The 22,131-nt window shown below is 41.6% G+C and overlaps 1 protein-coding gene across 1 annotated transcript in view; it reads right to left on the bottom strand.

The window, feature by feature from the left end:
- The window catches only part of LOC139209552 (C-myc promoter-binding protein-like), a 64,863-nt gene that overhangs the window by 12,024 nt on the left and 30,708 nt on the right, over positions 1 to 22,131 (bottom strand). Inside the window, exons 12-22 of the mRNA XM_070839346.1 lie at positions 19,036 to 19,181; positions 18,515 to 18,553; positions 12,408 to 12,541; positions 10,916 to 11,048; positions 10,289 to 10,495; positions 9,549 to 9,677; positions 5,232 to 5,373; positions 2,257 to 2,385; positions 1,835 to 1,927; positions 466 to 585; positions 41 to 190 (exon numbers count right to left, since the gene is read on the bottom strand). Of these exons, the coding sequence (XP_070695447.1) occupies positions 41 to 190; positions 466 to 585; positions 1,835 to 1,927; positions 2,257 to 2,385; positions 5,232 to 5,373; positions 9,549 to 9,677; positions 10,289 to 10,495; positions 10,916 to 11,048; positions 12,408 to 12,541; positions 18,515 to 18,553; positions 19,036 to 19,181 (1,422 nt within the window). The remainder of the gene's footprint in view (positions 1 to 40; positions 191 to 465; positions 586 to 1,834; positions 1,928 to 2,256; positions 2,386 to 5,231; positions 5,374 to 9,548; positions 9,678 to 10,288; positions 10,496 to 10,915; positions 11,049 to 12,407; positions 12,542 to 18,514; positions 18,554 to 19,035; positions 19,182 to 22,131) is intronic.

Genomic DNA, 22,131 nt, shown 5'->3' with positions numbered 1-22,131 from the left:
TTTAGGTGACTATTGAATCTACTGAAGTTTTCGTCTTTACCTGCGCTGGCGGAGCTCTTGGGCTTACAGGATGAGTCGTCATATGGACAGCTGCTGCGAACAATGCCGCGGGATTTGAAGGAGGAATGGACCTCCACGTCCAGCTGAGGGAGGCAGTCTTTACTTCCCTTGGCGCTCTCCGTCTCTGACACTACAAACACAGAAATCACAATTCAAAAAGTTTTACTATGTGCACAGATTGAAAAATGGCAAAGCTGTTACAAAAAAAAAATCCACCAAAGGACAACAGACGACTGAAATGCTTTGATGTTGAGAAACCAAAATGAATGAATCATCTGTGGAGGAGATAGAAAGATCAAGGCAGAGGAAGGGGAAATCCCGTGTGACTGCATTGCTGCCAAGTTATCATTTCTTAGGAGGTACAGTAGACAGAAATATCAGGCGATATCAGATCAGACTACTGACAGGAGCTGCAGTCGCTCTCCTTCTTGTCGTCTTTGTCAGGGGCAGAGTCCTGGGCGCTGGGGTCTCCTCTCCGGACCTCCTCCTTGGACAGCGAGTTATAACCCAAATCGGATTGATCCCCTGGAGAGCAGAGAGAGAGAGACAGAAAGACACGAGTGAAATTAGACGACAGGGACACAATCAGCCTCAGATATTAAACCAGAAAATCACAGAAATATGCAGCACAACACATGGAAAACATGTGCAGAAGAACAAAACTATCAAGACAAAGTCTCTAAAAACAGTTGCCCATCAATAACACTGTTCATGACACCTGTCCTATCACTGAACACACTGTTCAGGTCGGAGGGCCGAGTCCTTTATTCTCACTGTATCTCCTGAACACAACCAAAAAAAGATTTTTGATTTAAAAAGTGTGCATCTATTATAGCTTTACACTGTGGTAGGAGAGGTAAATGAAACATACATAGGAGGATAAACTAGTGAAGCGTTTGCTCTCTTTCATCTCCTCAAGGCTCGGCACTGTTGCAGGGAGAGGAGAGAATATACAGCTGAGCTGAATAAAAGAATCATCCTCAGGGCAAGCAGAGATCTACAGTTGCTATAAGGAATCTAACTGCGGCTTCACAACTGCTAATGAATGTATCTGTTAAGACTTGATGTTGGGAGTAAAAAAAAAAAATCTGCCATCACTCCATGCTGACTCTTCCATCTGTCTCTATAACTTCCCTGGGTCTCCAGGCAACCAGCTGTCTGATGATTTGTTCTCCTCTTTCATCTTTCCCATGAAACTCTCTGGTCGTCATCTCTAAATAAAACATGAGGCCGCACAGCTCGGCTGTTTTACAGTGTGGAGCAACTTGCATCTGATGGCGGGTGGCAAAACTCATTCCAGGACTGTGGTAATCGATGCACTGCACATCGAGGGCATTCCCTCCCGCCGAGCTGTGAGCTCTCGTTCCCTCTCAGACTTTCCGCACACGATGCAAAGTCTCCTGCCGTGGCGCCGTCTCCGTGATTAAAATTATTTCCGTAATCAAAAAGAATGTGTCTCTGGATAATTACTCGCCATAATTGACAATGACAAATCACTCTGTGGTGAAAGCGAGGAGGGAGAGTAAGAGACGCGAAAGAGAGATGAGCAAGAGAGGAGCAGCAGACTGTGATGTGCTGGATAGAGAGATGACACAGTGGAGGAATGAAAGAGGAGGCAAGATCACAGAGACGGAGAGAAACAGGAAAAAAATAAATGTGATGATGATGAAAGGGCCGACAAGGTCAGAAAACAAAAACGTTACAGAGCAGGTAAGATGAGACACAGAGATGCAACCAGAGAGTGACATACAGGCAGACTGACAGAGAGGTTTACCTGGGTGGAGGGTGGCTTCTCTGAGCTCAGAGCCCCCCCAGTGGGATCGGGCCACCGAGGCCCTGGCGCCCACGCTGCCGCCCCCACGGCCGGCTGCATGCAAGGGCAACACAGGCAGGGCCAGAGTGAAGGGCAGGGTTAGGGACAGAGCAGAGCAGAAACCACAGCCGCAAAACCAGGGAGTGACATGGATGGACAACAGGGACGGAGGGAAGGTGGAAAAACAGGCAGCAGAGGGAAGGAGATGTAAGAGGAGGAGGTGGGAAACGAGGAAGAGGCCGGTCGGTGAGCGGGATAAATGAGGAAGGAAGATAAAAAAAAAATAATAATAATAATAATGTCATTGAGAGAGAAGAAAAAGATGTAGAACAAGATGGCTGCCTGTGAAAGACTGAGTGAAGCAGCCGTCATGTTGAGTGTACCTGTGCTAGATCTATCATCAGTGGGGTCTACTTTGACGGAGTCAGAGGCGAAGGGGCCCTGCTCGGCCAGGTTAGTGTCGGCAGAGCTATCCAGGCTGCCGTGACTCACAGCGTCCAGGTCGCTGCCATCTGCCCAAAGACAACAAGGCGTTAAAGGAAGCCAGGCGTCATTTACGCTCCTCAAGCGCTCAACTGTTGTTTTTATTGAGTTATAGCTATTTTCTTTATTGTTATTAAGCGTTAATAAGAGTGTTTCTTCTACTGTATTCTCATGGTGTCTCCAGTTAAACCAACATATTCAGTAGAAATGATTAAAAACATGACAATGGACTGTTTAACATGTCGGGACGTGAAACATTCGTTAAAATAAATCATTTTTCATGATAAGTAAATTCCAGCAAAGAGGATAAAACAGTTATTCTAACACTTTTGTTTATAGTTTCCTAACATTTCTTAGTATGGACCTGATGTGCAACAGGAAATATTTAGAAATTGCTATCAAATATAGGTGAAAACATGCACACGAACATGCATGCTACAAGAGAGCTTCGATATAATTTAACAAGGATTGTCATTATTATTATTTTTTTTAGACTAAATTACATCTAATCTAATATTTCTTTTTAAAAAGCATCTTTTTTTAAAATTTGAACACAGATTCTCTCCTGTGAACTACTGATGTACAATAAAACCATCAAGGCTCAAAAGGCATATTGGATGGACGGAGCCTACAGTGATGTAAAACAGAGCAGACAAACCACCAACACCTGTCGTGCTGCACTTGGTTCTTACTGTCTCTTACTTTTCAGTCTTTTGCTTGTACATGTTTCAGCAATAAAGCCGCTGACAGCGTTGACTTTGTTACACTTATGTTTCCTTATTTGCTTTATTACAGAAGACACAGTATTACTATGGTACTATGGTAAATACATTCGGTGTTAGAAAATGAAACCTGAGGTTTGGACTGAGAGCAGTGAAGCTTAAAACAATCGCAGAGAAAGAAAAGATTTCATTAACTTTAACACATTAAACATTTCAAATTAATTACAAAACTAACATGGTAGTGTTAACAGCAACAACACTAGTTTCTAATAAATCAATCTTTACTTGGTTATAAACTCAACATAATTGAATTTAAGTACCTGTTGCAGAGCATGTCTTCTATTTTCCTCATAATAAGTACCAAATTAGATAGTTACAGCCTTGGTAGTGACTTCCAAGGAAGGCATTAGAGAATAAAAGGACATGTAAAACTAAGCGTTGGCCATTTGTTTTCCCCTCCTGTGTCACTGTGAAGGTATATTACACATGCTGAGGAGCGAGTCGTTCATTATCAAATGAAGTCATCAGCAGCACTGCAGAAAATGTAGAGAAATCAGACTCTGACTGTAGATGAGTGTGTTTTACAGGCACATCTGTGTCTTTCAAACTGAATCACAACTGAACGCGGGTGAGGAGCGTTTAAGCACACAACGCTTACAACTGTTACAGGGAGTATCTTAAAAAAGCAGGGATTAGCAGGACGGGGATTAGCGTTCACTGAGTGAGCAGGAGTTCACCGGCATGCAGGACAGCTCAGTCACACATGTTGAGGTAGTTGTGTCTTATTGTTTTACCTGTCAACTCTGCTGGTTTCTCAACTTTAGGCTGCATGGATGTGACTGTTTGAGACTGTAGTAGGACCACATACTGTCAATAATGTTATTTACCTTCAGTTTTTTCTGTAGGTTTTGGATTATCATCGATTTAGATTAGTTTTTTTTTCATCTGTAACATTAACAAAAATTCACCTTCCTGGATAGTGATTCTACTTACTGTGTATTTTCTTTCCAACACAAGTGTTTCAGGTTTAGTTAAGCTACCGGGCACTGGGATTTACTCATGCCTTATCCCACCTTAGCACTAAATCCTTCTAGTGATTAAGGAAATAATATGTACAGTCCGTTTATTATACTATCAACTGATTATGGTTCCAGTCTGTAGTGTTCATCGCTGCTAAAGCAAAGTGTTGAAGGACTCCAGTATTTTCAAACCTTGGCTATATTTTTTACACTTTTGGGGTTCAAAATGACTGGTAGGTGCAAAAACTTTCAGAATTGGATGAAATAGCTTCAGCGTGCAGCGCAGAACAGGCGGCTAACAGGCTACAATGGCTGTAATTCAGTCCTTCATGGGCAACTGCGCCCACTAAAAGTGCTTGTTTTTGGCGCAGACGGGCTCAGATTGTTGTCATTTTTTTAAACAGAAATAGCCGTTGTATCACTCCCTTCAAAGCCACCAGACTCTACTGATAAAAACAGTAATTTTATAATGGAGTTGATGGTCTACCACTTACGTCACTTTGTTGTTCCAACACAATAAATGTGTAACACACAATAACACAGCCAAACTAACCGATCAAGGCAGCAGCCACACCCCAGTTCAGCTAACATATTAAAACACTAAAATCACAGACACTAGACAAGTATTGCAGTTGCTCTGCAAGGTAAAATGACTATTTTTGTCAATGGAGTCTGGTGGCTTTGAAGAGAGCAATATAACGGCTGTTTGCGGTTAAACAAAATGGATCTTAGAGGTCTACTTTGTAGGGATCGTTTCTGTAATGTTATCAGGCTCTTTGGATAACAATCCGAGCCTGTCAGCGGCAAAAACAAGAACTTTTAATGGACATAATTTGATCAGATGTAAGTGCCTAAAAGAATTGCACTGCAGCCAATACAGCCTGTTCACAGCCTGCTCTCGGCTGCTAGCAGAGGTGATTTACTGGACCAGTTCCATAAGTTTTTGTACTTTCCAGTCATCTCAAACCTAAAATATGCAAAAACAAGGACCAGGTTTGAAAATATCATCCTTTAAGGTTCTTTGCACGATCACGCCTGGTCTGTGCGTCAGGTTTTGTTAATTAACAGAAACTATTTAATGAGACAACAACATTAATTTTCCTGCACATCCAGAGCGTTATTGCTCACAGTTACCTGACAGAGGGCTCTGGGTGAGGGGAGCGTGTCGTCGCAGCGCTCGTTTGAACTGCGCCACTCCCAGAACCACGTTTCTCAGCTTCATCCACAGGAAGTATCCTCCTCTGGTGCTGGAGGGCCACGTGCTCTCCAACACCGCCTGGACACCAGGAAGACAGCAAGGAAAAACATCAGACGGAGAGAGGAGGCCGCGATAAGTAAAAATGTTGCTCTCCAATTAGTTTGAAAAGTCTCTCGTCACGTTTTCCTTTAACAGTGTTGGAGTTGGTTCATTTTTTATTCAAATCATTGAGTATAGCTCACCATGAAATGCTCTTATGTTCATCTACTTAATAAATCACAGAACACGAGGAGTCTGAATATCCCCTCTCTCAGTTTAAACTCATTTTGAAGTGGTTCAACTAAAACTGACCGAATCCCGTTCCACATAAAATCATTGTGAATTAATTTTTCATCAAAGGCATCAAGTGCAGTGGTATTAGATCCACAGTCACACTCTGCCTCACAAAAAAGGAAGAGAGGCGCTGCAGCTGTTGGTGGCCAAGTCACGTTCAACAGTCTCTGTCTGCTCCTAAAATACACTTCAGAAGCCCCCCCCCCCGAGAGAAACTCGATTGGTATGCCACTGAGCAGAACTGGGTTTATTACGCCGGCTGCTTCTGTGCGATGGCTCTCAGGATTCGGGCCAGGTGAAATGAGGCTGCCCTCCTACAGATGGTGGGACAACTATGACACGCCGATTGGTGGCCACAATCCCACTGACTGCTGGAGAGAGTCCTGTAAGCGTCAAGTGTAAGAAAGAGAGCCTGGGGAGGGCGTTCCTGGCAACAGGATGTGACATACAGTATACTACATACATGCTATATTTGGTATTTTTTTTAGGCCAAAATCAATTATATCTTTACACTCATGTGACTAACAGTTGATATCTAGAGCTGATATTCAACGTCTTTAAAAGAAACGTTACATTTTGGAAATCCACCTATTCACTTTCTTGCTAGGGTTGGTTATTGTTTGAAAAAAATCATCATACCAGTGTCCTTGAGATGACAGTAATACCAATAGAAAACTTTATTCAGTACTCTGCCAGCATTTTATTCACTTTTATCAGACAGACACAGGCATCAGTGCTGTTGGTTTATGCGATCTGAGTGCAAAAAGGATTAAATGTAGGTATTGTATTGTATTGTTAGAATGATACAGCTGTGATTCCTGCACATTAAATACGGAGCTACAGCCAAGATTAGGTCAGCATAAAAACTTTCTGTTAAAGAATCCTTACTACCAACATAGAGGAGGCTTATTATATTTTGTTCATTTACTTTGTACAAAATACAAAGTGTGCAAATAAAACTATGTGGTTTGATGGGGACTTAAATGCCAGAACTACTTCTCTGGACAGAGCCAGGCTGGCTGTTCCCCTTTGCTATGATAAGCTCTTTGAGTCCCACCTACTACACAGCACAACAGTTCTATATGCTGCGTGACGCAGGAGTTTTGACCTCCTCTGATCTTTTTTTAAGTCTCCATGCATGTTGGAAGTTGGTGAAGCGGTCTTGGGAATCTCTACTCTGCCCCTACAGTAAAGTTACAGCTCATCTAGTGTCATATTTAATGCACAGACATGAAAGGACATAAAACTCATCAATCAATATGTTGGCAGCCTCGTGGTGAAGACAAGATTTCCTTGTTCTTTGCTTATTTTGCTCATTTGTCTATTTCTACGTGAGTGGGTGGGAACGGAAAAACCAGACTCAAAGTCCTTGAATGTGTCCACATGCTGGGCCTTCAAAGCTGATTATGATTTTTTGTCGTTTTCCGTAAACAAACAAGATGTAATAAGCTAATTAGGTGGAAGTGCTGGAAATGTATCTACACAGACAAGCGTGCATAAAGGGCCATTGATGATGGAGAATTGTCAGTGTGTTTTGCATCAAACCCACTGAGGCCACAACCCAAAGTACCGCAGATAAAAGGAGACAGCTGCTCAAAGTTTGCTGCTGTGACGTGAAAACCGATGACGATCACGTCCGTCTGCACTTAATGATGTTGCGGCTTCTGGGTTTGTTTTCGCTGCTTTCTACAGGACTGAACTGTTTGGCTTTGCAATGCTGTTAGATTGAAAACTACCAAAATCTAAAGCAGAGAAATTTGTGTAAAAAATGTGGGTGTAAAATTCCTTGATGCTCCCCGAGTAGATTACACTTTCAGAAACTCAACAACATCCCAGAAATCCCATGACTAGTGGATCCTCTGTTTTGTTTTTCTAACATCCTTGAGCTGCATACAATAATCTGATAATGGCTTGGTGTCACTTTTATTTCTCTCGGGTACAGAAATGAGAGACTTGACGGTACTGTTGTGAAAATTAACTTGAATTGAATCGTGTCTGGCGCCTCGCCTCGCTTGCCGTTCTGCAGGGAGCAGGTATATTTAAGCTGCAAATGACAGCTGTAGACACAGACCACCACAGCAAACTGTGACGACTTTGGCGAGGAGATCCTTTTACAGCGGAGCATCAAGGTTATTTCAGCTTTCTTAAATACGTTTGATGTTCAGAAGGAATTATTTTAAATTCTTGTTGGTTTAGTTTCAGGTTGCTGAAGCTGTAGATGATTTCTAGATTGTATTCTAGGAATCTGTGTTGAAATTAAGCCCAAAAACATTCAGTCCCATCTTGTTTGCACCTGAAGTCGAACTGAATTGAATGGAAAAGGAATGCCGGAGTGAATACACGTGCATATAAACACACAAAAAACCTCTTCCCTCCTCCTTAGACTTCAAAGACCTACAGAGGGATGAAAGGGAAAAGAAAAACACCTGCAACTGTCCGATGCAGCAGCTGCAGTCGATAGTGGATACTGTATGTGTAAGTGGAGGAATCAGCCTCTAAGCCCTCTCTGTCTAAGAGATCGTCTGAAGAGTCAAAACGCACAGAAGTAACCTTTACTGTGGCCTTGACTCCTAACAGCTCCCCCATCAGCCACTTTACTTTTTCACTACCTGGGTTGCCAATTTGGGGATAGGGTAATGATGACAAAGACACGATTCATCCCGACGCTCGGGTGCGATCACACACGACGCTGTACAACCTCGGGGCTGAGGGGGCTGCAAATGTCACCGGTGTTTCCTTTTATCTGAAAGCCGAGTGTCTGCAGAGGTATTACTGAGATGAAGTGTCTCTGCCGCGCAAGTACCAGCCAGAGAGGAATGAATGTTAGTGGCTGAACGAGGGAACAAAAGAGTGGGCGAGGCTCCAATCAGTTAACTTTATAATATATCATCGACTTGTGAGCTATTTTTATCCAGCGCGTTGTTAAAAAGCTGCATTAGATGTGTCTTCATGTATTTTATAACACTGCAATACTAATACAGAATATTCCAAGAGTAGCTCATAATATTTCTCTGCATCTCAGCATCAAAATTTTGTTTACATCACCACTTCTGTGACACCGACATTTATTCAAATTTACAGCGACATAAATTTATGTTTCTAATATTTTCTCATATAGTAGCCTGTCACTATAATATGAGCATTAAGGGCTGTTGGATTTGTACGGTAGCCAATCCTCCTGACTTTTATTGTATTTTATTGCTCCGACTCAGTCTGTGACTTCATCCATCATAAGCTGGTGGAAAAGGGACTATCACAGTGGACAGTCCCTCCAGAGACGTGTTTGACATTCAGCCATGATGGGTGTGTCCACACCTTCGTCAGAGCTGCAGCAGAATCAGCAGAATATTCTTAATGGATTGAGACTGATTGATTGATTGATTGATTGAACAGGCCCACATCAGGGACAACACACCCATGGTGACAGTATAGTTCCTGGAAGTCTCAGTGCTAATACATGTATTTTTATTTTCACACTGTAAGTCTAAGACACTTCACTGGACTATTGGTGAGTTTCACCCTCTGCCCACCTTAAGACCCTTTTTTGTCATTAAAAGGTATAAATGATTTAAAGAGTATTCCTCTATCACAAATACCTCGTTCTGTAATTCTATAATATAAATAATACCTTTACTGGCAGATTTACACTACACCCCTTTATTTATTGTTTATTTATTATGTATTTACATATTTATGGCATTTCTTAACGTAATTGATCCACATCCATGTCAGTTATTCATAATCATATCATGTGCCATTCATTTATCTAGTGCAATTTAACAATCCATGGATATATCTCTACATCTGTATATATGGTGGATTGAGCTGCTGGGACAAGTGATTTTCCCTGACGCTGGATTAATAAAGTTCATCTCATCTTATCTTTTGACTACACTGGACAAAATGATCAAATATGGTACCTTGTTGTAGTAGCCGTAAGTGATGGCGTTGGGATGGACTCCGGCCTTCTTCATCTCAAAGAGGACCCTGACTGCCAGGACAGGTTGGCCATACTGTCCACAGAGCTGCATCAGCACCCGGTAGCACACCTGGATAACAAACACAAACAGGTTTAGGCACATTCACACCTGGTATTAAAATAGTTTAGTTTGCATGGAACAGATGAGCCTGTAGGTCCGGCTTTGATTAACTGCAACACAACAAGCATCCTCTATCTGTGTCGCCCACATACGAGTCAACTAAAACACGTACACACACGAAAACACACATCTACTCTCGCTCCTCTTCTCTCTTCTCTATCGATCAAACGACAGACAAGAAATGTGGACTTTCCTCAGCTGGTGCAGGCTCTCCGTTATCATCATTATTTATTTATTTCTCTATCTCTGTCTTCTTTGTCTATTTATCAATTTTATTTTTATCCTGAAGCAGAATTGAAGGCGAAAGGGCAAAACAAGACTGTCATTGTGCTGTGAAACTTGTTTTTATCTGTATGTATGACAATAAAACAAGTGAATCCTAGAATCAGACGAGCCTGTGTTCATTCACGGCTCCTCTCTCCGATCACAACACATTTATGTTTTGCATTGAGATGGGGTCACAAACAACACACAACAAGCTCTAAAAATGGACCAATCTGATCTAAAATGAGTGCAAACTTTGTTTCAGTGATGTCCGGTTGAACAAATGTGAATGTCACCTCATCGGGGGGCTGTAATTTCTTCGCCTGCATCTTCCTGAGGACGTCATAGGCGGTGCGAAGCGCCCGCACCTTGGAGTGGCACACCTTCACATATGCTGGCAGACAGATGAACCACAGGCCGTAGCAGTGACGGAGCAGGCACTTGGACCACAGCTGGGGGATGGACGAGTACTTCTTGGCTATCTTCTGGGCTGTTTTGATCTCCTGTGGATGAAAAGGAAGGAGAGAAAAAGAAGCTCTTTGATGCAAAATTCAGGCTTTAGAGTTAGGAGATACAAGTGTGTGCACAAGTTCATTCAAAGCGATCAAAGAAGAAGTTCTTCTAACTATTAAAAAAAGGAATAAAACCTCCATTTCCTTTGCTCTTTGTTAGTTTTTTCATGTGTGGATTGCTAAAGGCAGTCCCTCCCTTGAGAATAATTTCTCTTAGAAGAGCATCTGATAGTCTAAATTGTTTTCAACCTTGTACAATTTGGAACTTTTTAGAAAGAAAAATCTGAAAAATAAACCCTGTACTGCTACTCTTGTTTTAGGTAACTCTGTAGAAGAGCACACCAGCCTGGTACTCAAACGGGTAAATCAACAGATAATTGTGTGACAGCGGTGAGTTAGTGCTATGCTGACCTGTTTGGTACGTCTAAACATGGGGGCAGGGCTGGTGGGGCAGCTGTGCCTGGCAGCGAGGCGAGAGGATGGAGTCTGCAGGCCCTCCACAGGGTCAAACAGGTCAAGACTCAACACTGGGAAGCCATCGTACCTAATGAAGAACATACACACACGTTAGTGACAGCTGGTACATGTATTTTAGTATCTGCAAAGAAAACAAGTAGATTCTGGCAATATTTAATACGAGATGATTTATCCCAAGGTTATAGAGATCATAAATGCAGTTTGCCCGTAATTATCTACAAAGAGCTGATAAATTCTGCAAAGCTGTTGGTCATTAAGGGTTATTAGGGGAGCTTAACTTGGTGTTTCTCACAATTCTCTAGGCATACATTATTTAGAGAAGAAACATAACTGCAGAATACAAATGGCACATATTCAGACCCACACAGTCCAGCAGTAGTGTTCAGTCTTTGGTGCCAGGGAGGGAGCTGGACCCCTGCTGCTCAACAATCAACCATTCCAAAAATGAATTAACCAGCTTTTAAACTCAGTGTACTACTCTGACTTTCCAATTTTCTTCCTGCTGTTAGGTATGAGGAAGGGAGATGGCACTTAAACAGCAAAGTGGTACATGTTTTCCATTTCTAAATACATTAAAATTCATAAATTCCACATCCTGATTCAAAAGCTTAAAAGATAACTCCGATATTTTTAAACCTGGGCCGTACTTTCACATATTTTGAGTCTGGTAGTAGGCCTCAGCCGCGATAAGCTACAGTGGCTGTAATGTAATCCTTTGGGGCAACTAGAATCATCAAGGCACGTCCACTAGAAGTGTTTTGTCACTGAAGTGTCTGACAACCTCACAGGATCAAACAGAGATAAACATGTAGGGTTTTTGTTTGACCAGACACAGCTGTTACATTGCTGTTCAAAGCCACCAGACTCCACCAGCAAAATGTTACTTTGCAGGAAAAAGGAGTTGCTGGTCGAGCTGCTGTGATTTTGGTGTTTTAACACGTTAGTTCAGATCCAAAGTCACACAATAACACAAACAAACTAAGTGATCGGGGCAGTGGTAGACGAGTTATATAATGTCAGTCTGTCACTGGAGGGATCCTGTTTGTAACGCTGTCAGACACTTAGAATAACAATCTGAGCCTGTCAGTAGCAAAAACAAGCCGGACGCAGACGTACTTTGACCGGCATGATCGCCCGTAGTCTTACATTACAGCCATTTTAGCTTGTAGCCCGTTCTAAGCTGCTGGCTGAGGTGATCTGCTGGACCAACTCCTAAAAAGTCTTCGTACCTACCAATCATTTCAAATTAAACTGAAAATAATGTCCATGTTTAAAAATACCAGAGTTATCCTTTAGGCAGCAAAAGGATGTGTTTCGTCATTTCTGGTTTGGTTACAGTGACTCACTGTAAAAAAAGACTACAGCTGAAACATTAATAAATGTAATGTCTATTATTTGAGAGGAAAATGTCAGTTCCATGTTTCACCTGTAGCACAGCGGATATTCCTCCCCCTCAGGCAGAGGAGGCAGCTCTGGAGGTGTGATAAAGACTGTGTGCTCGCTGCGCTGGGATTCATCAATCTCTATCAGCCTGGTCTCCTCCGGCCTGTCACTGTCCACCTGCAGAAGCAAACACACCAACATGATGGTGTTTGGGTGGTGGTGGTGCCGTGACCCTTCATCTATCACAGCTGATGGAAACAGGGAGTATCCCACTGGACACCTGAGAATTTCAACACAGACCTTGACATTATGCCCGGTAATAAATATGTCAGTGTGTGTGTGGAAGAGTTTTTGGCCAGACGCAAGCAGAAAAACATTTTTTTCAACTGAAGCATCATTTAAAAACAGCTTTGTAGCTGCCACCCTGATAGCAGGGTTTTCTACAGAGTGAGCGTCTGGGAGAGCTGAGGGAGGATGACAGCAGGTGACCTAGATTTCTTTCTTTTTTCACATTTTTTTATACTCACTTTACCTCTCTGTAGTCCCCCTCTGTCATCACACACACACACACACACACACACAGCTAAAACTAGCCTGTACAACTCAGTTCTTCAGCTGCAGCCACTTGTCTCCTGCAGAGCAATACTTATTATTTAATGCCAAGTCAAATTAGACCACTTGTATACATTAGTTTAACGTAAAAGCTGTACAATAACCATCACTGTCAAGACTAAACAGGTAATATATACTGTACAAATACCTACTGTATGTATATAAAGTTACATTATTCACAGATGCAGTAATAGCTTGACATGTTTAGATATACACACAAATGATCTTCCTGAACATTTGTTTTTGAAACTTTGTAAAAGTACATTGAGAGCTATAAGAAACTAGGCTTTGTAAATACTTTTCTCAAGATAACTAGTAAAAACAGTAGTCCAGTGATTTTGTATTGCACTTCTGGAAAGTTAGAAGCCTTTTATGAGTCAGATAAAAAAAAAAAAAAAAAAAAGATGCAGTGGAGGCTGAGGTATCCTGACTTTTAGTCCCTGATCTGAGTCGAGCAAATTTGGATCCTGCACTTCCTATAAGGCATCTCAACGGCTGTTCTTTCATTAGATCTAAAGTATTTGTATCTTTCAAGCTTCACTCCCCGAATATCCTCCAAACCCAAATCAAAATACTGAAGATGTGACTTCACTAACTATGTGTGTGTGTGTGTGTGTGTGTGTGTGTGTGTGTGTGTGTGTGTGTGTGTGTGTGTGTGTGAGACAACAGCTTTGACTGACATCAGTGATTCACAGTAAAAGAAGAGCAGAGATGTCAGAAACTGTGAGAATCTAAAACGCGCAGAGAGGATTTATACAGTCAAAAGACGGATCAATAGGTCAGTCTGAGAGAGCCGACTGCATAAATCTAAATCTGCACCTCGAGGGGAGGCGAGTCAGCGTGAGTAGTTTTTTTTCTGCTGCTGTGCAGTGAAAAATCAAACCTATATTTATATGAAGAATTAATGATCCCGTGGTCATGTGCAGTAGGTATTCACCACCACCAAATGTTCTATGGATTTCAGATTCAGAAACTACATTTGTCGTAACAGCTTAGTGACTCAAATCCAGCTTTAGGTGACCAACTCATTTATTAATACACCATCGATCCTCCATCAGTTTGGTTGGATTTAACATATGCAAAACGAATCACTGTGCTGTAAATCTAAATTAACATTCTGCAGTTGCAGAGAATAAAATCAATTGATAAGGCTCCAGTGTGGGTTAAGCTGCCTGCAGTCAGCCCTGTGTGGGGTTGCAGGAGGTCATACATTTCCAGAAAAGCAAGGAATTTAGAAGATTATGTAGCATTTTGATATAAAAATTAACATTTTATTAGTGAACTTATCTGGGCGGACATGCTCGAAACACAAAAAAATAATACCAGGCATAAGTGTAAGTGAATTGTAAGCATGTACTGCATTCATCAACACACTCCAACATCAAAACAAAACAAACAAGATCAACAAAAACAGCCAAAACAGACGCAGTGAGCAGATCTGTAAAGTAGCTTTGATTGAAGATGCTAATGAATCTTTTTCTATTGATTCTTTATTGTAAAACATTTTTTCAATAAATGAGTTGTTCCCTTTAAACCCTGAGTTTGCACACAGCCGACACTTTCAGCTTGAATTGTCAAGGTACCTTTTCCCTTTAGTTAATTTGCCAGCGAGCCAACTCATCACATTGTATGTATTAAATAAATTAATGGGTTTCTTTGTCTTCAAAGAACATTGTGATCATGAAGGGGCTTTAGTGTTATAGCTATTTATCTGTACTTGGCATTGCATCAGTGCTTTTTACTATTACTATTGTTTATTAAGAGTGAGGGATTTTTTTTGCTTGTTTGTTTTTCATATATGAAAGGTGCTACACAAATAAAGTTTATTATCATAGACTATTAAGATCCATACAATTGTTGACTTCTGTCTGAAGGATTTATAATCTCTGCATGTGATGTGGAAAAGGTTGGTTTCTATCTGCTCATGAGGTGCTAAATACAACCTGAGCAAATAACCCCATATTTCTATTTTATTCATGTTACTTCTCATAAATTCACGTGGAAAGTTTCCACTTTTTTTCATGGAAATTTTGCAACTCTAGATCTCTCTGTTTGACACAGTCAACTCGACAGGAGCATCACAGTAAATCACTGTACAGCCGACACGTCTCCAGCTATAACCCCTTTCTCCAGAGGTTGTTATTTAAAAAGAGGAGCAAGAAAAAAAAAAAAAGCATCTACTGTAGGTGGCAAAGTGAAGATGCTGTGAGCACAATGGACGGCACCTTTCAATTTCATCGCTGACATTTGAAGTTACTGCAGATACTTTGCTGGAGCCATGTTGGTGGAGCTGACACAGAGGACTTGGAGTGAATCTTTGAGCAAGAGCTTTATGGTGGATATAAAAAATGAAGGGTCACACAGGGAAGCATCATAAATTGAGAGGTGCTTAATGACAGGCTTTGGCACCACAAGCAATCATTTTATTCATGGTGGACAGAAGGGAAGTGAAGCACTTGCTGAAAGTTCATAATTTAGCAGCGTTAGTCTAATAGCAATTAAAGTCAAAGCAGTAAAGTGTGGGAGGCAGAAGTGGCTTCTTCTTCGGGCTGAGAAAACTCTCATTTATTCTCTTGTGTCTTATACAGCACATCAAAGGCTAATACGACGCTCTGTGACGGGTCTCTGAGCACAGATTAAACCGCAACACTGAAAGTGCTTTAAGCTCAGATATCCAGTTGAGGTGATTCAGGATATTGATCAGGATACCTCGTAATGGAGATACTGTCCACACTTCAGAGGGACTAAATATCCCATGATGTCAGGGAAGCAGCAGGAAGCGCTAAAGGACAAGACGCAGGAAAAGGACATCTCGCCAAACAGCTGTCATTGTGGCATTTAACTGAAGTGACACCAATGTTGGTCGATTATTGCCAATAAAATGTTGGTTTGATGCTGAAAAAAACATCATAAGAATTCAAGAACTATTGGAAAATATGGATTAATTTCACTGTCAATTAATCTGTTGATTGTTTTCTCAATTAATCAATAAGTTGTTTGGTCGTAAAATGGTGGAAAATGCCGACCAGTGTTTCCCAAAGCCCAAGATGGCGTCCTGAAGTGTCTTGTTTTGTCCACAACCCAAAGATATTCAGTTTACTGTCATTGAGGAGTGAAGAAATCAGAAAAATCCACCTCTTAAAATTTTACTGAAACTGATTAAACAAATATCAAAATGTAATATTTGACAATTAATTGATAAATCATTGCCGCTCAGACCTGAGAGGAAGGACCCGTCCCCACACTCACAGATATAATGTACTTACTACCTGTGAATAACTGAGTAGGAAGCTTTTTGTTTTTTAATGCGACACAAGCTACACTGCTCCAGCTGTGACGATGAAGAAGCATCGGCACTGTCTGACAAGTAGGTCTGCAGTGAGTTCAGAAAAAAAAACATTTTGTCTTCTCTACGTCTCTCAAGGATCAGAGAGGGAGCTTTCCAAGAAGAGGCTGACAGCGAAACACCCAGAGTCTGTATTTAATACAGAAACAACTGTGGTTCCATCTATTGTTGTGCACTGCTCCTTTGTTGTTTGTGTGTTTTCCCTCTTGTCTCCTCTCTCCCCCTCAGGTGGCGGACCCTGCCACTATATTTAAGGGAGGCCGGAGGAGAAGGATCTCTCTCCAGGATGAAGCAGACTTCCTGACTAGTGTTTTGGTTCTTGTTGTGTGTGTGTGTGTGTGTGTGTTTCTTTAGAGGATGGAGGTCTGGTAGTACTGGTACTGTTTAGTAGGTTTGGGGTGGAAGTTGTGGTCTAATTTAATTTATTTGATTTGATTTATTCCACAATTTCATTTAAAATAAAACACGGGTTTAACGAGTGTTAACATTAAGTCAAGATAGATAGTCAAAAATGTATTGGCCTAAGACCTCATTTAAAACTCAAGAGATAAAACATTGAAAATATCAATATTAATTTAGAACCAGATTTTACACACATTGAGAGGAAGCCGAAACTCACGGACTGTCCCTTAAAACATTTATGCCTGTGTTGTGTCTCTGAGCATGTGGGTGTACTGTCCCACTGCACTGTTAAAATGAAATGAAAATAAAGGGGGAATTAGTCCAGAGCACATCGTCTATAAAAGTAAAACTTGCTGTTCTACACATTTTGTTCAGATGAAACAAGAGACATGTTTTTACTGTTGCACAGATCCAGACTAGCTGTTTCCAGTTTTTATGCTAAGCTAAGCTACCTGCTAACCTGCTGGCTCCACCTATGTGGGAGCGGTGCTGATCTTTTCATCTCAGCAAGAAAGGGAAAAACTTAATTATAGAATCAAACAATTGTTCATATTCAATTTTGTCCTTCATTGTTTTTACAGTTTTTAATTGAAGTAACTGTAATCATGCATAGTTATTTGTGTAGTTTGTATTTTGTTCACCTGCTGGGTTGAATTAGTTCTGCTGCTATAATGTAATGTAACTTTCCCGCAGGGATCTACACATTTTAACCTTATCTTTCTGTATGAGACTGCTGGGTGTGTGTGTGTGTGTGTGTGTGTGTGTGTGTGTGTGTGTGTGTGTGTGTGTGTGTGTGTGTGGCCTGAGTGATGCTGTGTGCTTTTATAGATAATATAATCCAGCCACAGTGCAGAAAGACAGTTGGGGGATTTAATCGCCCGTGGAGCAGTCGCACAGGGAGGACGAGGAGACCGAGGCCCCTCCGCAGCCCTGGGAACACGGGGAGGGGAGGCTGTGGATGCTGGCCTCTGGGATCACTTCCACTATGTCTCAATTACAGCCAGAGCACGCACACACACACACACACACACACACACACACACATATATATATGCAAGTAAACCGAGGGCTGCCAAGTCTATTTCAGAGTCTGTTACAAATGTCACCTGGAAGAAGCGGCAACCAACAGACGTGAGCAGGGAACCGAGTGACTGCCTGGACTTTAAGACTGCAAACAAACAAAATTTAACCTTGAACATATGAACACGCTCCGATAGAGGAACACAGCCCGGTGAGCACATGGTCAAAGTACTCAAAACGCTCCCAGCGGAGTCCAGAAGATACACCGACAGCCTCTACAAGGCTCTTCATATTGTCACACTGAAGAGAAAAAAAAAAAAAAAAACAGACTTCAAGCTCCGTTAGTGCTTCAGAAATCACTGAAGCACTAAAAGCCCTCACTCTCTCGAGTCATGAAAAATTTAAGGTTTTTTTTTTCTTTTTTTTTTGCAGAAAACTGTGCATACAGATTTTCTGTGAAACTGTGCTTTCACGACCTCAAGACAAATTGCTGTTGCAGCAATTTTGATGTAGATTCCAGTATTCATTAAGAATGGAAGGATGCTGTGAAGGTGGTAGAGTTTGGATCATAAGGGCGTCATTTGAAATACACACTGATGAGAGGGTGGAGAGGGTTTGTCTTCCAGGAAACAGATGTTGCTTCCTGCACTGCCTTTTTTCATCTTGGGTAATTTTGTTGTTTGCTGCTACCAAGCACCGTGCACAGACCCCCCCCCCCCATCCGAAAAACAGAATAGACACAGAACAAATAAGAACCGTGGCCTCCTTACCTTGCCTCCTTTGTCTGCACTCCGCTCTGAATTGTAGAGCTGCTCGCAAACAGAAGGAGAAAGTGAAAGAGAAAGAAAAAGTGAAGAAATTGGAAGAGGAGAGGAGAGAAGTTTGATTGTTGAGGGACAGATGCAGTAACACGGGAGAGTGGAAACAACTAGTGCTGCTATAAGTGAAGCAGAAAATGAGACTGATAAGAAGGTCTAAAGGGTATAAAGGGAGCAGAAATGGAGGAAAAGGAAAAAGCTCTTTTGGAGAAGACGCTTAATTCCACTGCATCAAAATGAAGACTAGAGGAGCCACTCAATCATTCAATCTGCTGATTAGTTTCTCAATTAATCGATTCTTCGTTTGGTTCGATCAGCAGTCAAAAGCCCACAGATATTCAATTTATACTGACACAAAACAGGGAAAATTAATTTTCTGTCGACTAACTAATCGATTAATAGACTAATCATTTCAACTCTAATGAACACATCAATATACCGAACATTTTATAATACGAAAACACCACACTTACTTTGTCCACGCAGTCGTCGAAGAAGGCCAGACTGGCGTCCTTGTCGCTGACAAAGGAGCATTCCTCGATGAAGCGGATGAACATCTGGGTTTTGGTCATCAGTGAGTAGAACTTCTGGTGAGAGCGGTCGCGGCTCTTCAAGAACCCTGAGGACATAAATGTCACGGTTAGCTTTTATAAATAATAAGTAATCTGACTTCACTGAGACTTAAGACATAGAAGCAGGTTCATTCACATGGTCAAGTCATTAAATCTACTGAGGGAAGAAAGCGTGCACTTTTGTGGTTAGAAACCATTATCCCTTAGGAAGCTCTATGTATGTAACTTCCATTTGTCTTGGTTTGGATAATGCAAGCCAACACATTGTTATTAGTGTAATGGCCAATTTGGGATGCACAACAATGTGGTAAATTGCTTCCTTAATAGATGCTGAAAGCATCTTAACTGACTAATAAGCCACTGCTGTTGTGATACAGACAGCAGGATGGATGGCCGCTGGCTCACAGCACAGAGGTGGAGGCCAAACACTGACGAACGGCGCTGGTGAGAAACATTTCCTACAGCTGATAAATAATTTAATCCAGAGCTTGCAACGTGGACCAGATATTGATTCTGACCAAAACTTCTCTGAGTTGCTTAAATATACTGACTTTTTCACAGTGAGGACAGCCTCTCAGTGGAGTCTAAAAGGTCTCACACCTTCTGTCCTAACTTGTGATTTAATGATTTTGATGATGCAACAAACAAACATGTTTTTCCTTAAGCATTTCAAATACAAAGAGTTTCTTGCTCGTCTTCGTTTCAAACCACACGTGGGATGATTTGGAGACTAAATAATTACAAGATAACTGAAAATATGAAGAATCAACAACATCAACAACAGAGCACTGCAGACTATTATTATCAGACTCTCAAAGTGTTGAGTTGTTAGACATTATTATACAGCTTAGTTGAATACTCAGTTATGTACAACAGACCATGGCTATGGATGTAGTTCTGATAGTGGAAGCAATAAAATCATTGATAAATCAATACAATCATTTTAATTTCTATATTTTGTTTCAAGTTACTGCTTTCTTTGGTAAGAAATCCATGTAGACGTGTAATAAGAGGCTGCCGTTACTGCAAAATGAACCCCGACAGGATGCGGAGGGGCCTGAATCATCCTGAAGGTAACGACCGGCTCGCTGTGCATTATAGTTTATGTAACAAATACACACTAGAAGGCGCTTAGATCCACACAAACATCAGCCAACAATTACCGACACCACAGTCAGAAATGGTTTGTTTATCATCTGTCTTTGGGGGTTGATTCCATCTGCTTGTAATATTCATAAAGTCACAGATGTGGGACTGAAAGCGCTACAATCATAAAAAAGGAGGAAACTGTGTTTTTCAGGGGGCAGAAGAGAAAAATTAAAGAGAGTTCAGACGTGTGATCTCTTGTTGTTATTCATTTTTAGTCCAGAAACAGTCAGGAGTTCAAACACACGATGCACAACCTTCTACACCTTCCCTCAAGTCACTATGTAATTTACTGCAGCCATTCCTGTTTGCTATATAACTCGTGCTGGACACAACCTTGGCTGCAGCGATCCCCCAGCCGAACAGCCGGGATTTCACCCCAACTCTTCTCAGCTGTGACGTGAACCAGCTTTCACAGGCTGAGGCCACACTGACGCGTTTATCAGCTGTGTTTCTCACTGACTTAACCTTCAGTCGGGCAGACAGCCTTGAACCTCCAACCCCAAGCATCTTCTCACACCCCCGCCTTCCTACCAAACGGTGTCTGCGTGTATTTACTCCGAGGAGCGGATCGACGCTTATGAAAGCTCATGTATTAAACAACGCCATCTGGTTTTGAGGCTGGCCAGCTGTCCAGAGGAAGGTGCTAGAGATGACGCGGTATTAGTTTATATATTCATGGACTCATTAGCGCTAATCATGCTCTGTAACCGTGACTCACGCTGGCTGCACAGTATTGGCTGATGATGAGCAAACTAAAATTTTTCTAACGACTGACATTCTGATCTGACGGTACTGGTCTTCTGATTAAAACAGCCTGATGGTTAATGTGCTGAAACGTGCACACTTGTTCTCAATCACTGGTCTCTGTTGATTTTCCTCCCTTCGCTGTTTCACCATTTAAATCAGCATCACTCATTAGATGATTTAAATGAATATCAGCACGTCTCTTCTTGGTCTCAAGGACGTTGACTGAGGCGTGAGCTAAAGAACTGACTGCACATGAGATGTTGCCCCTCTGTGGAAGCAGTGACATTAGTGAGATTTCTCAAAGAGCTGTAGAGCCATTGGAGAAAGTATACTGTTATTGCACCACTAAACTTGACGCACCGCCTGACATACATTAAAAATAAGTTACAAAAAAGTGCAAAATAGACATTTGGAACAATCTGTGCAGGCTACTAGTGTAACCTAGTGTAAACAGGTTTAAAACACATATCATAATGAGTCCACAGCCGTCTTACCTGAGTCCAGTTTTAAAAAACAGTTTGTTTTGTTTTCGTTTGTTTATGATCTGATCTTCATCTTGTCTTCTGTATCTGCGTGTTTCCAAAGCCGTGAGAATGAAAATGTATTCTGGACTTTGGAAATAACAGTCTGACAAAATAATCTTGACTCTTATTAGATCATCAAAAGAATAACTGTCACAACACGCCAAGGCTCCTTCTGATTGTAGTCTGGTTACATAAATATACAAAAAAGTCTCTAAGAGCTTCCACATCATGGTGGGTGACTTGTCCGCCTTCTAAAAACTAATTTGTGGGGAATAAACACAGTAAACAAACAATTCTAGCAAGTGTTCAATAAGATCCGTCTCTCTTACAGTGGTGGAGTTTCTTTCAGATCACTGGTATTAAAACCATCTGCGATCAGTAAACACTGTGGTGGGATTTCGTCAGTCAGATACTTTTCTGTCAGAGAGGACGAACCTGGCTCATGACACTGTAGTGGACTTGTGGACTTGTTTTGGTTTGTGTGCGAGGAGGCTGCTGGGAAAAGAACAGCTGGGTTCGTCCACCTGTTTCCTCTGTGACTCTGTGGCTGTCCGGCTCGAACACACAGCGCACGGAT

Source organism: Pempheris klunzingeri, chromosome 1, assembly GCF_042242105.1.
Source record: "Pempheris klunzingeri isolate RE-2024b chromosome 1, fPemKlu1.hap1, whole genome shotgun sequence".
Lineage (NCBI taxonomy): Eukaryota > Metazoa > Chordata > Actinopteri > Acropomatiformes > Pempheridae > Pempheris > Pempheris klunzingeri.
The sequence above is the reverse complement of the archived record's forward strand: the minus strand, read 5'-3'. Positions and strand labels throughout refer to the sequence as shown.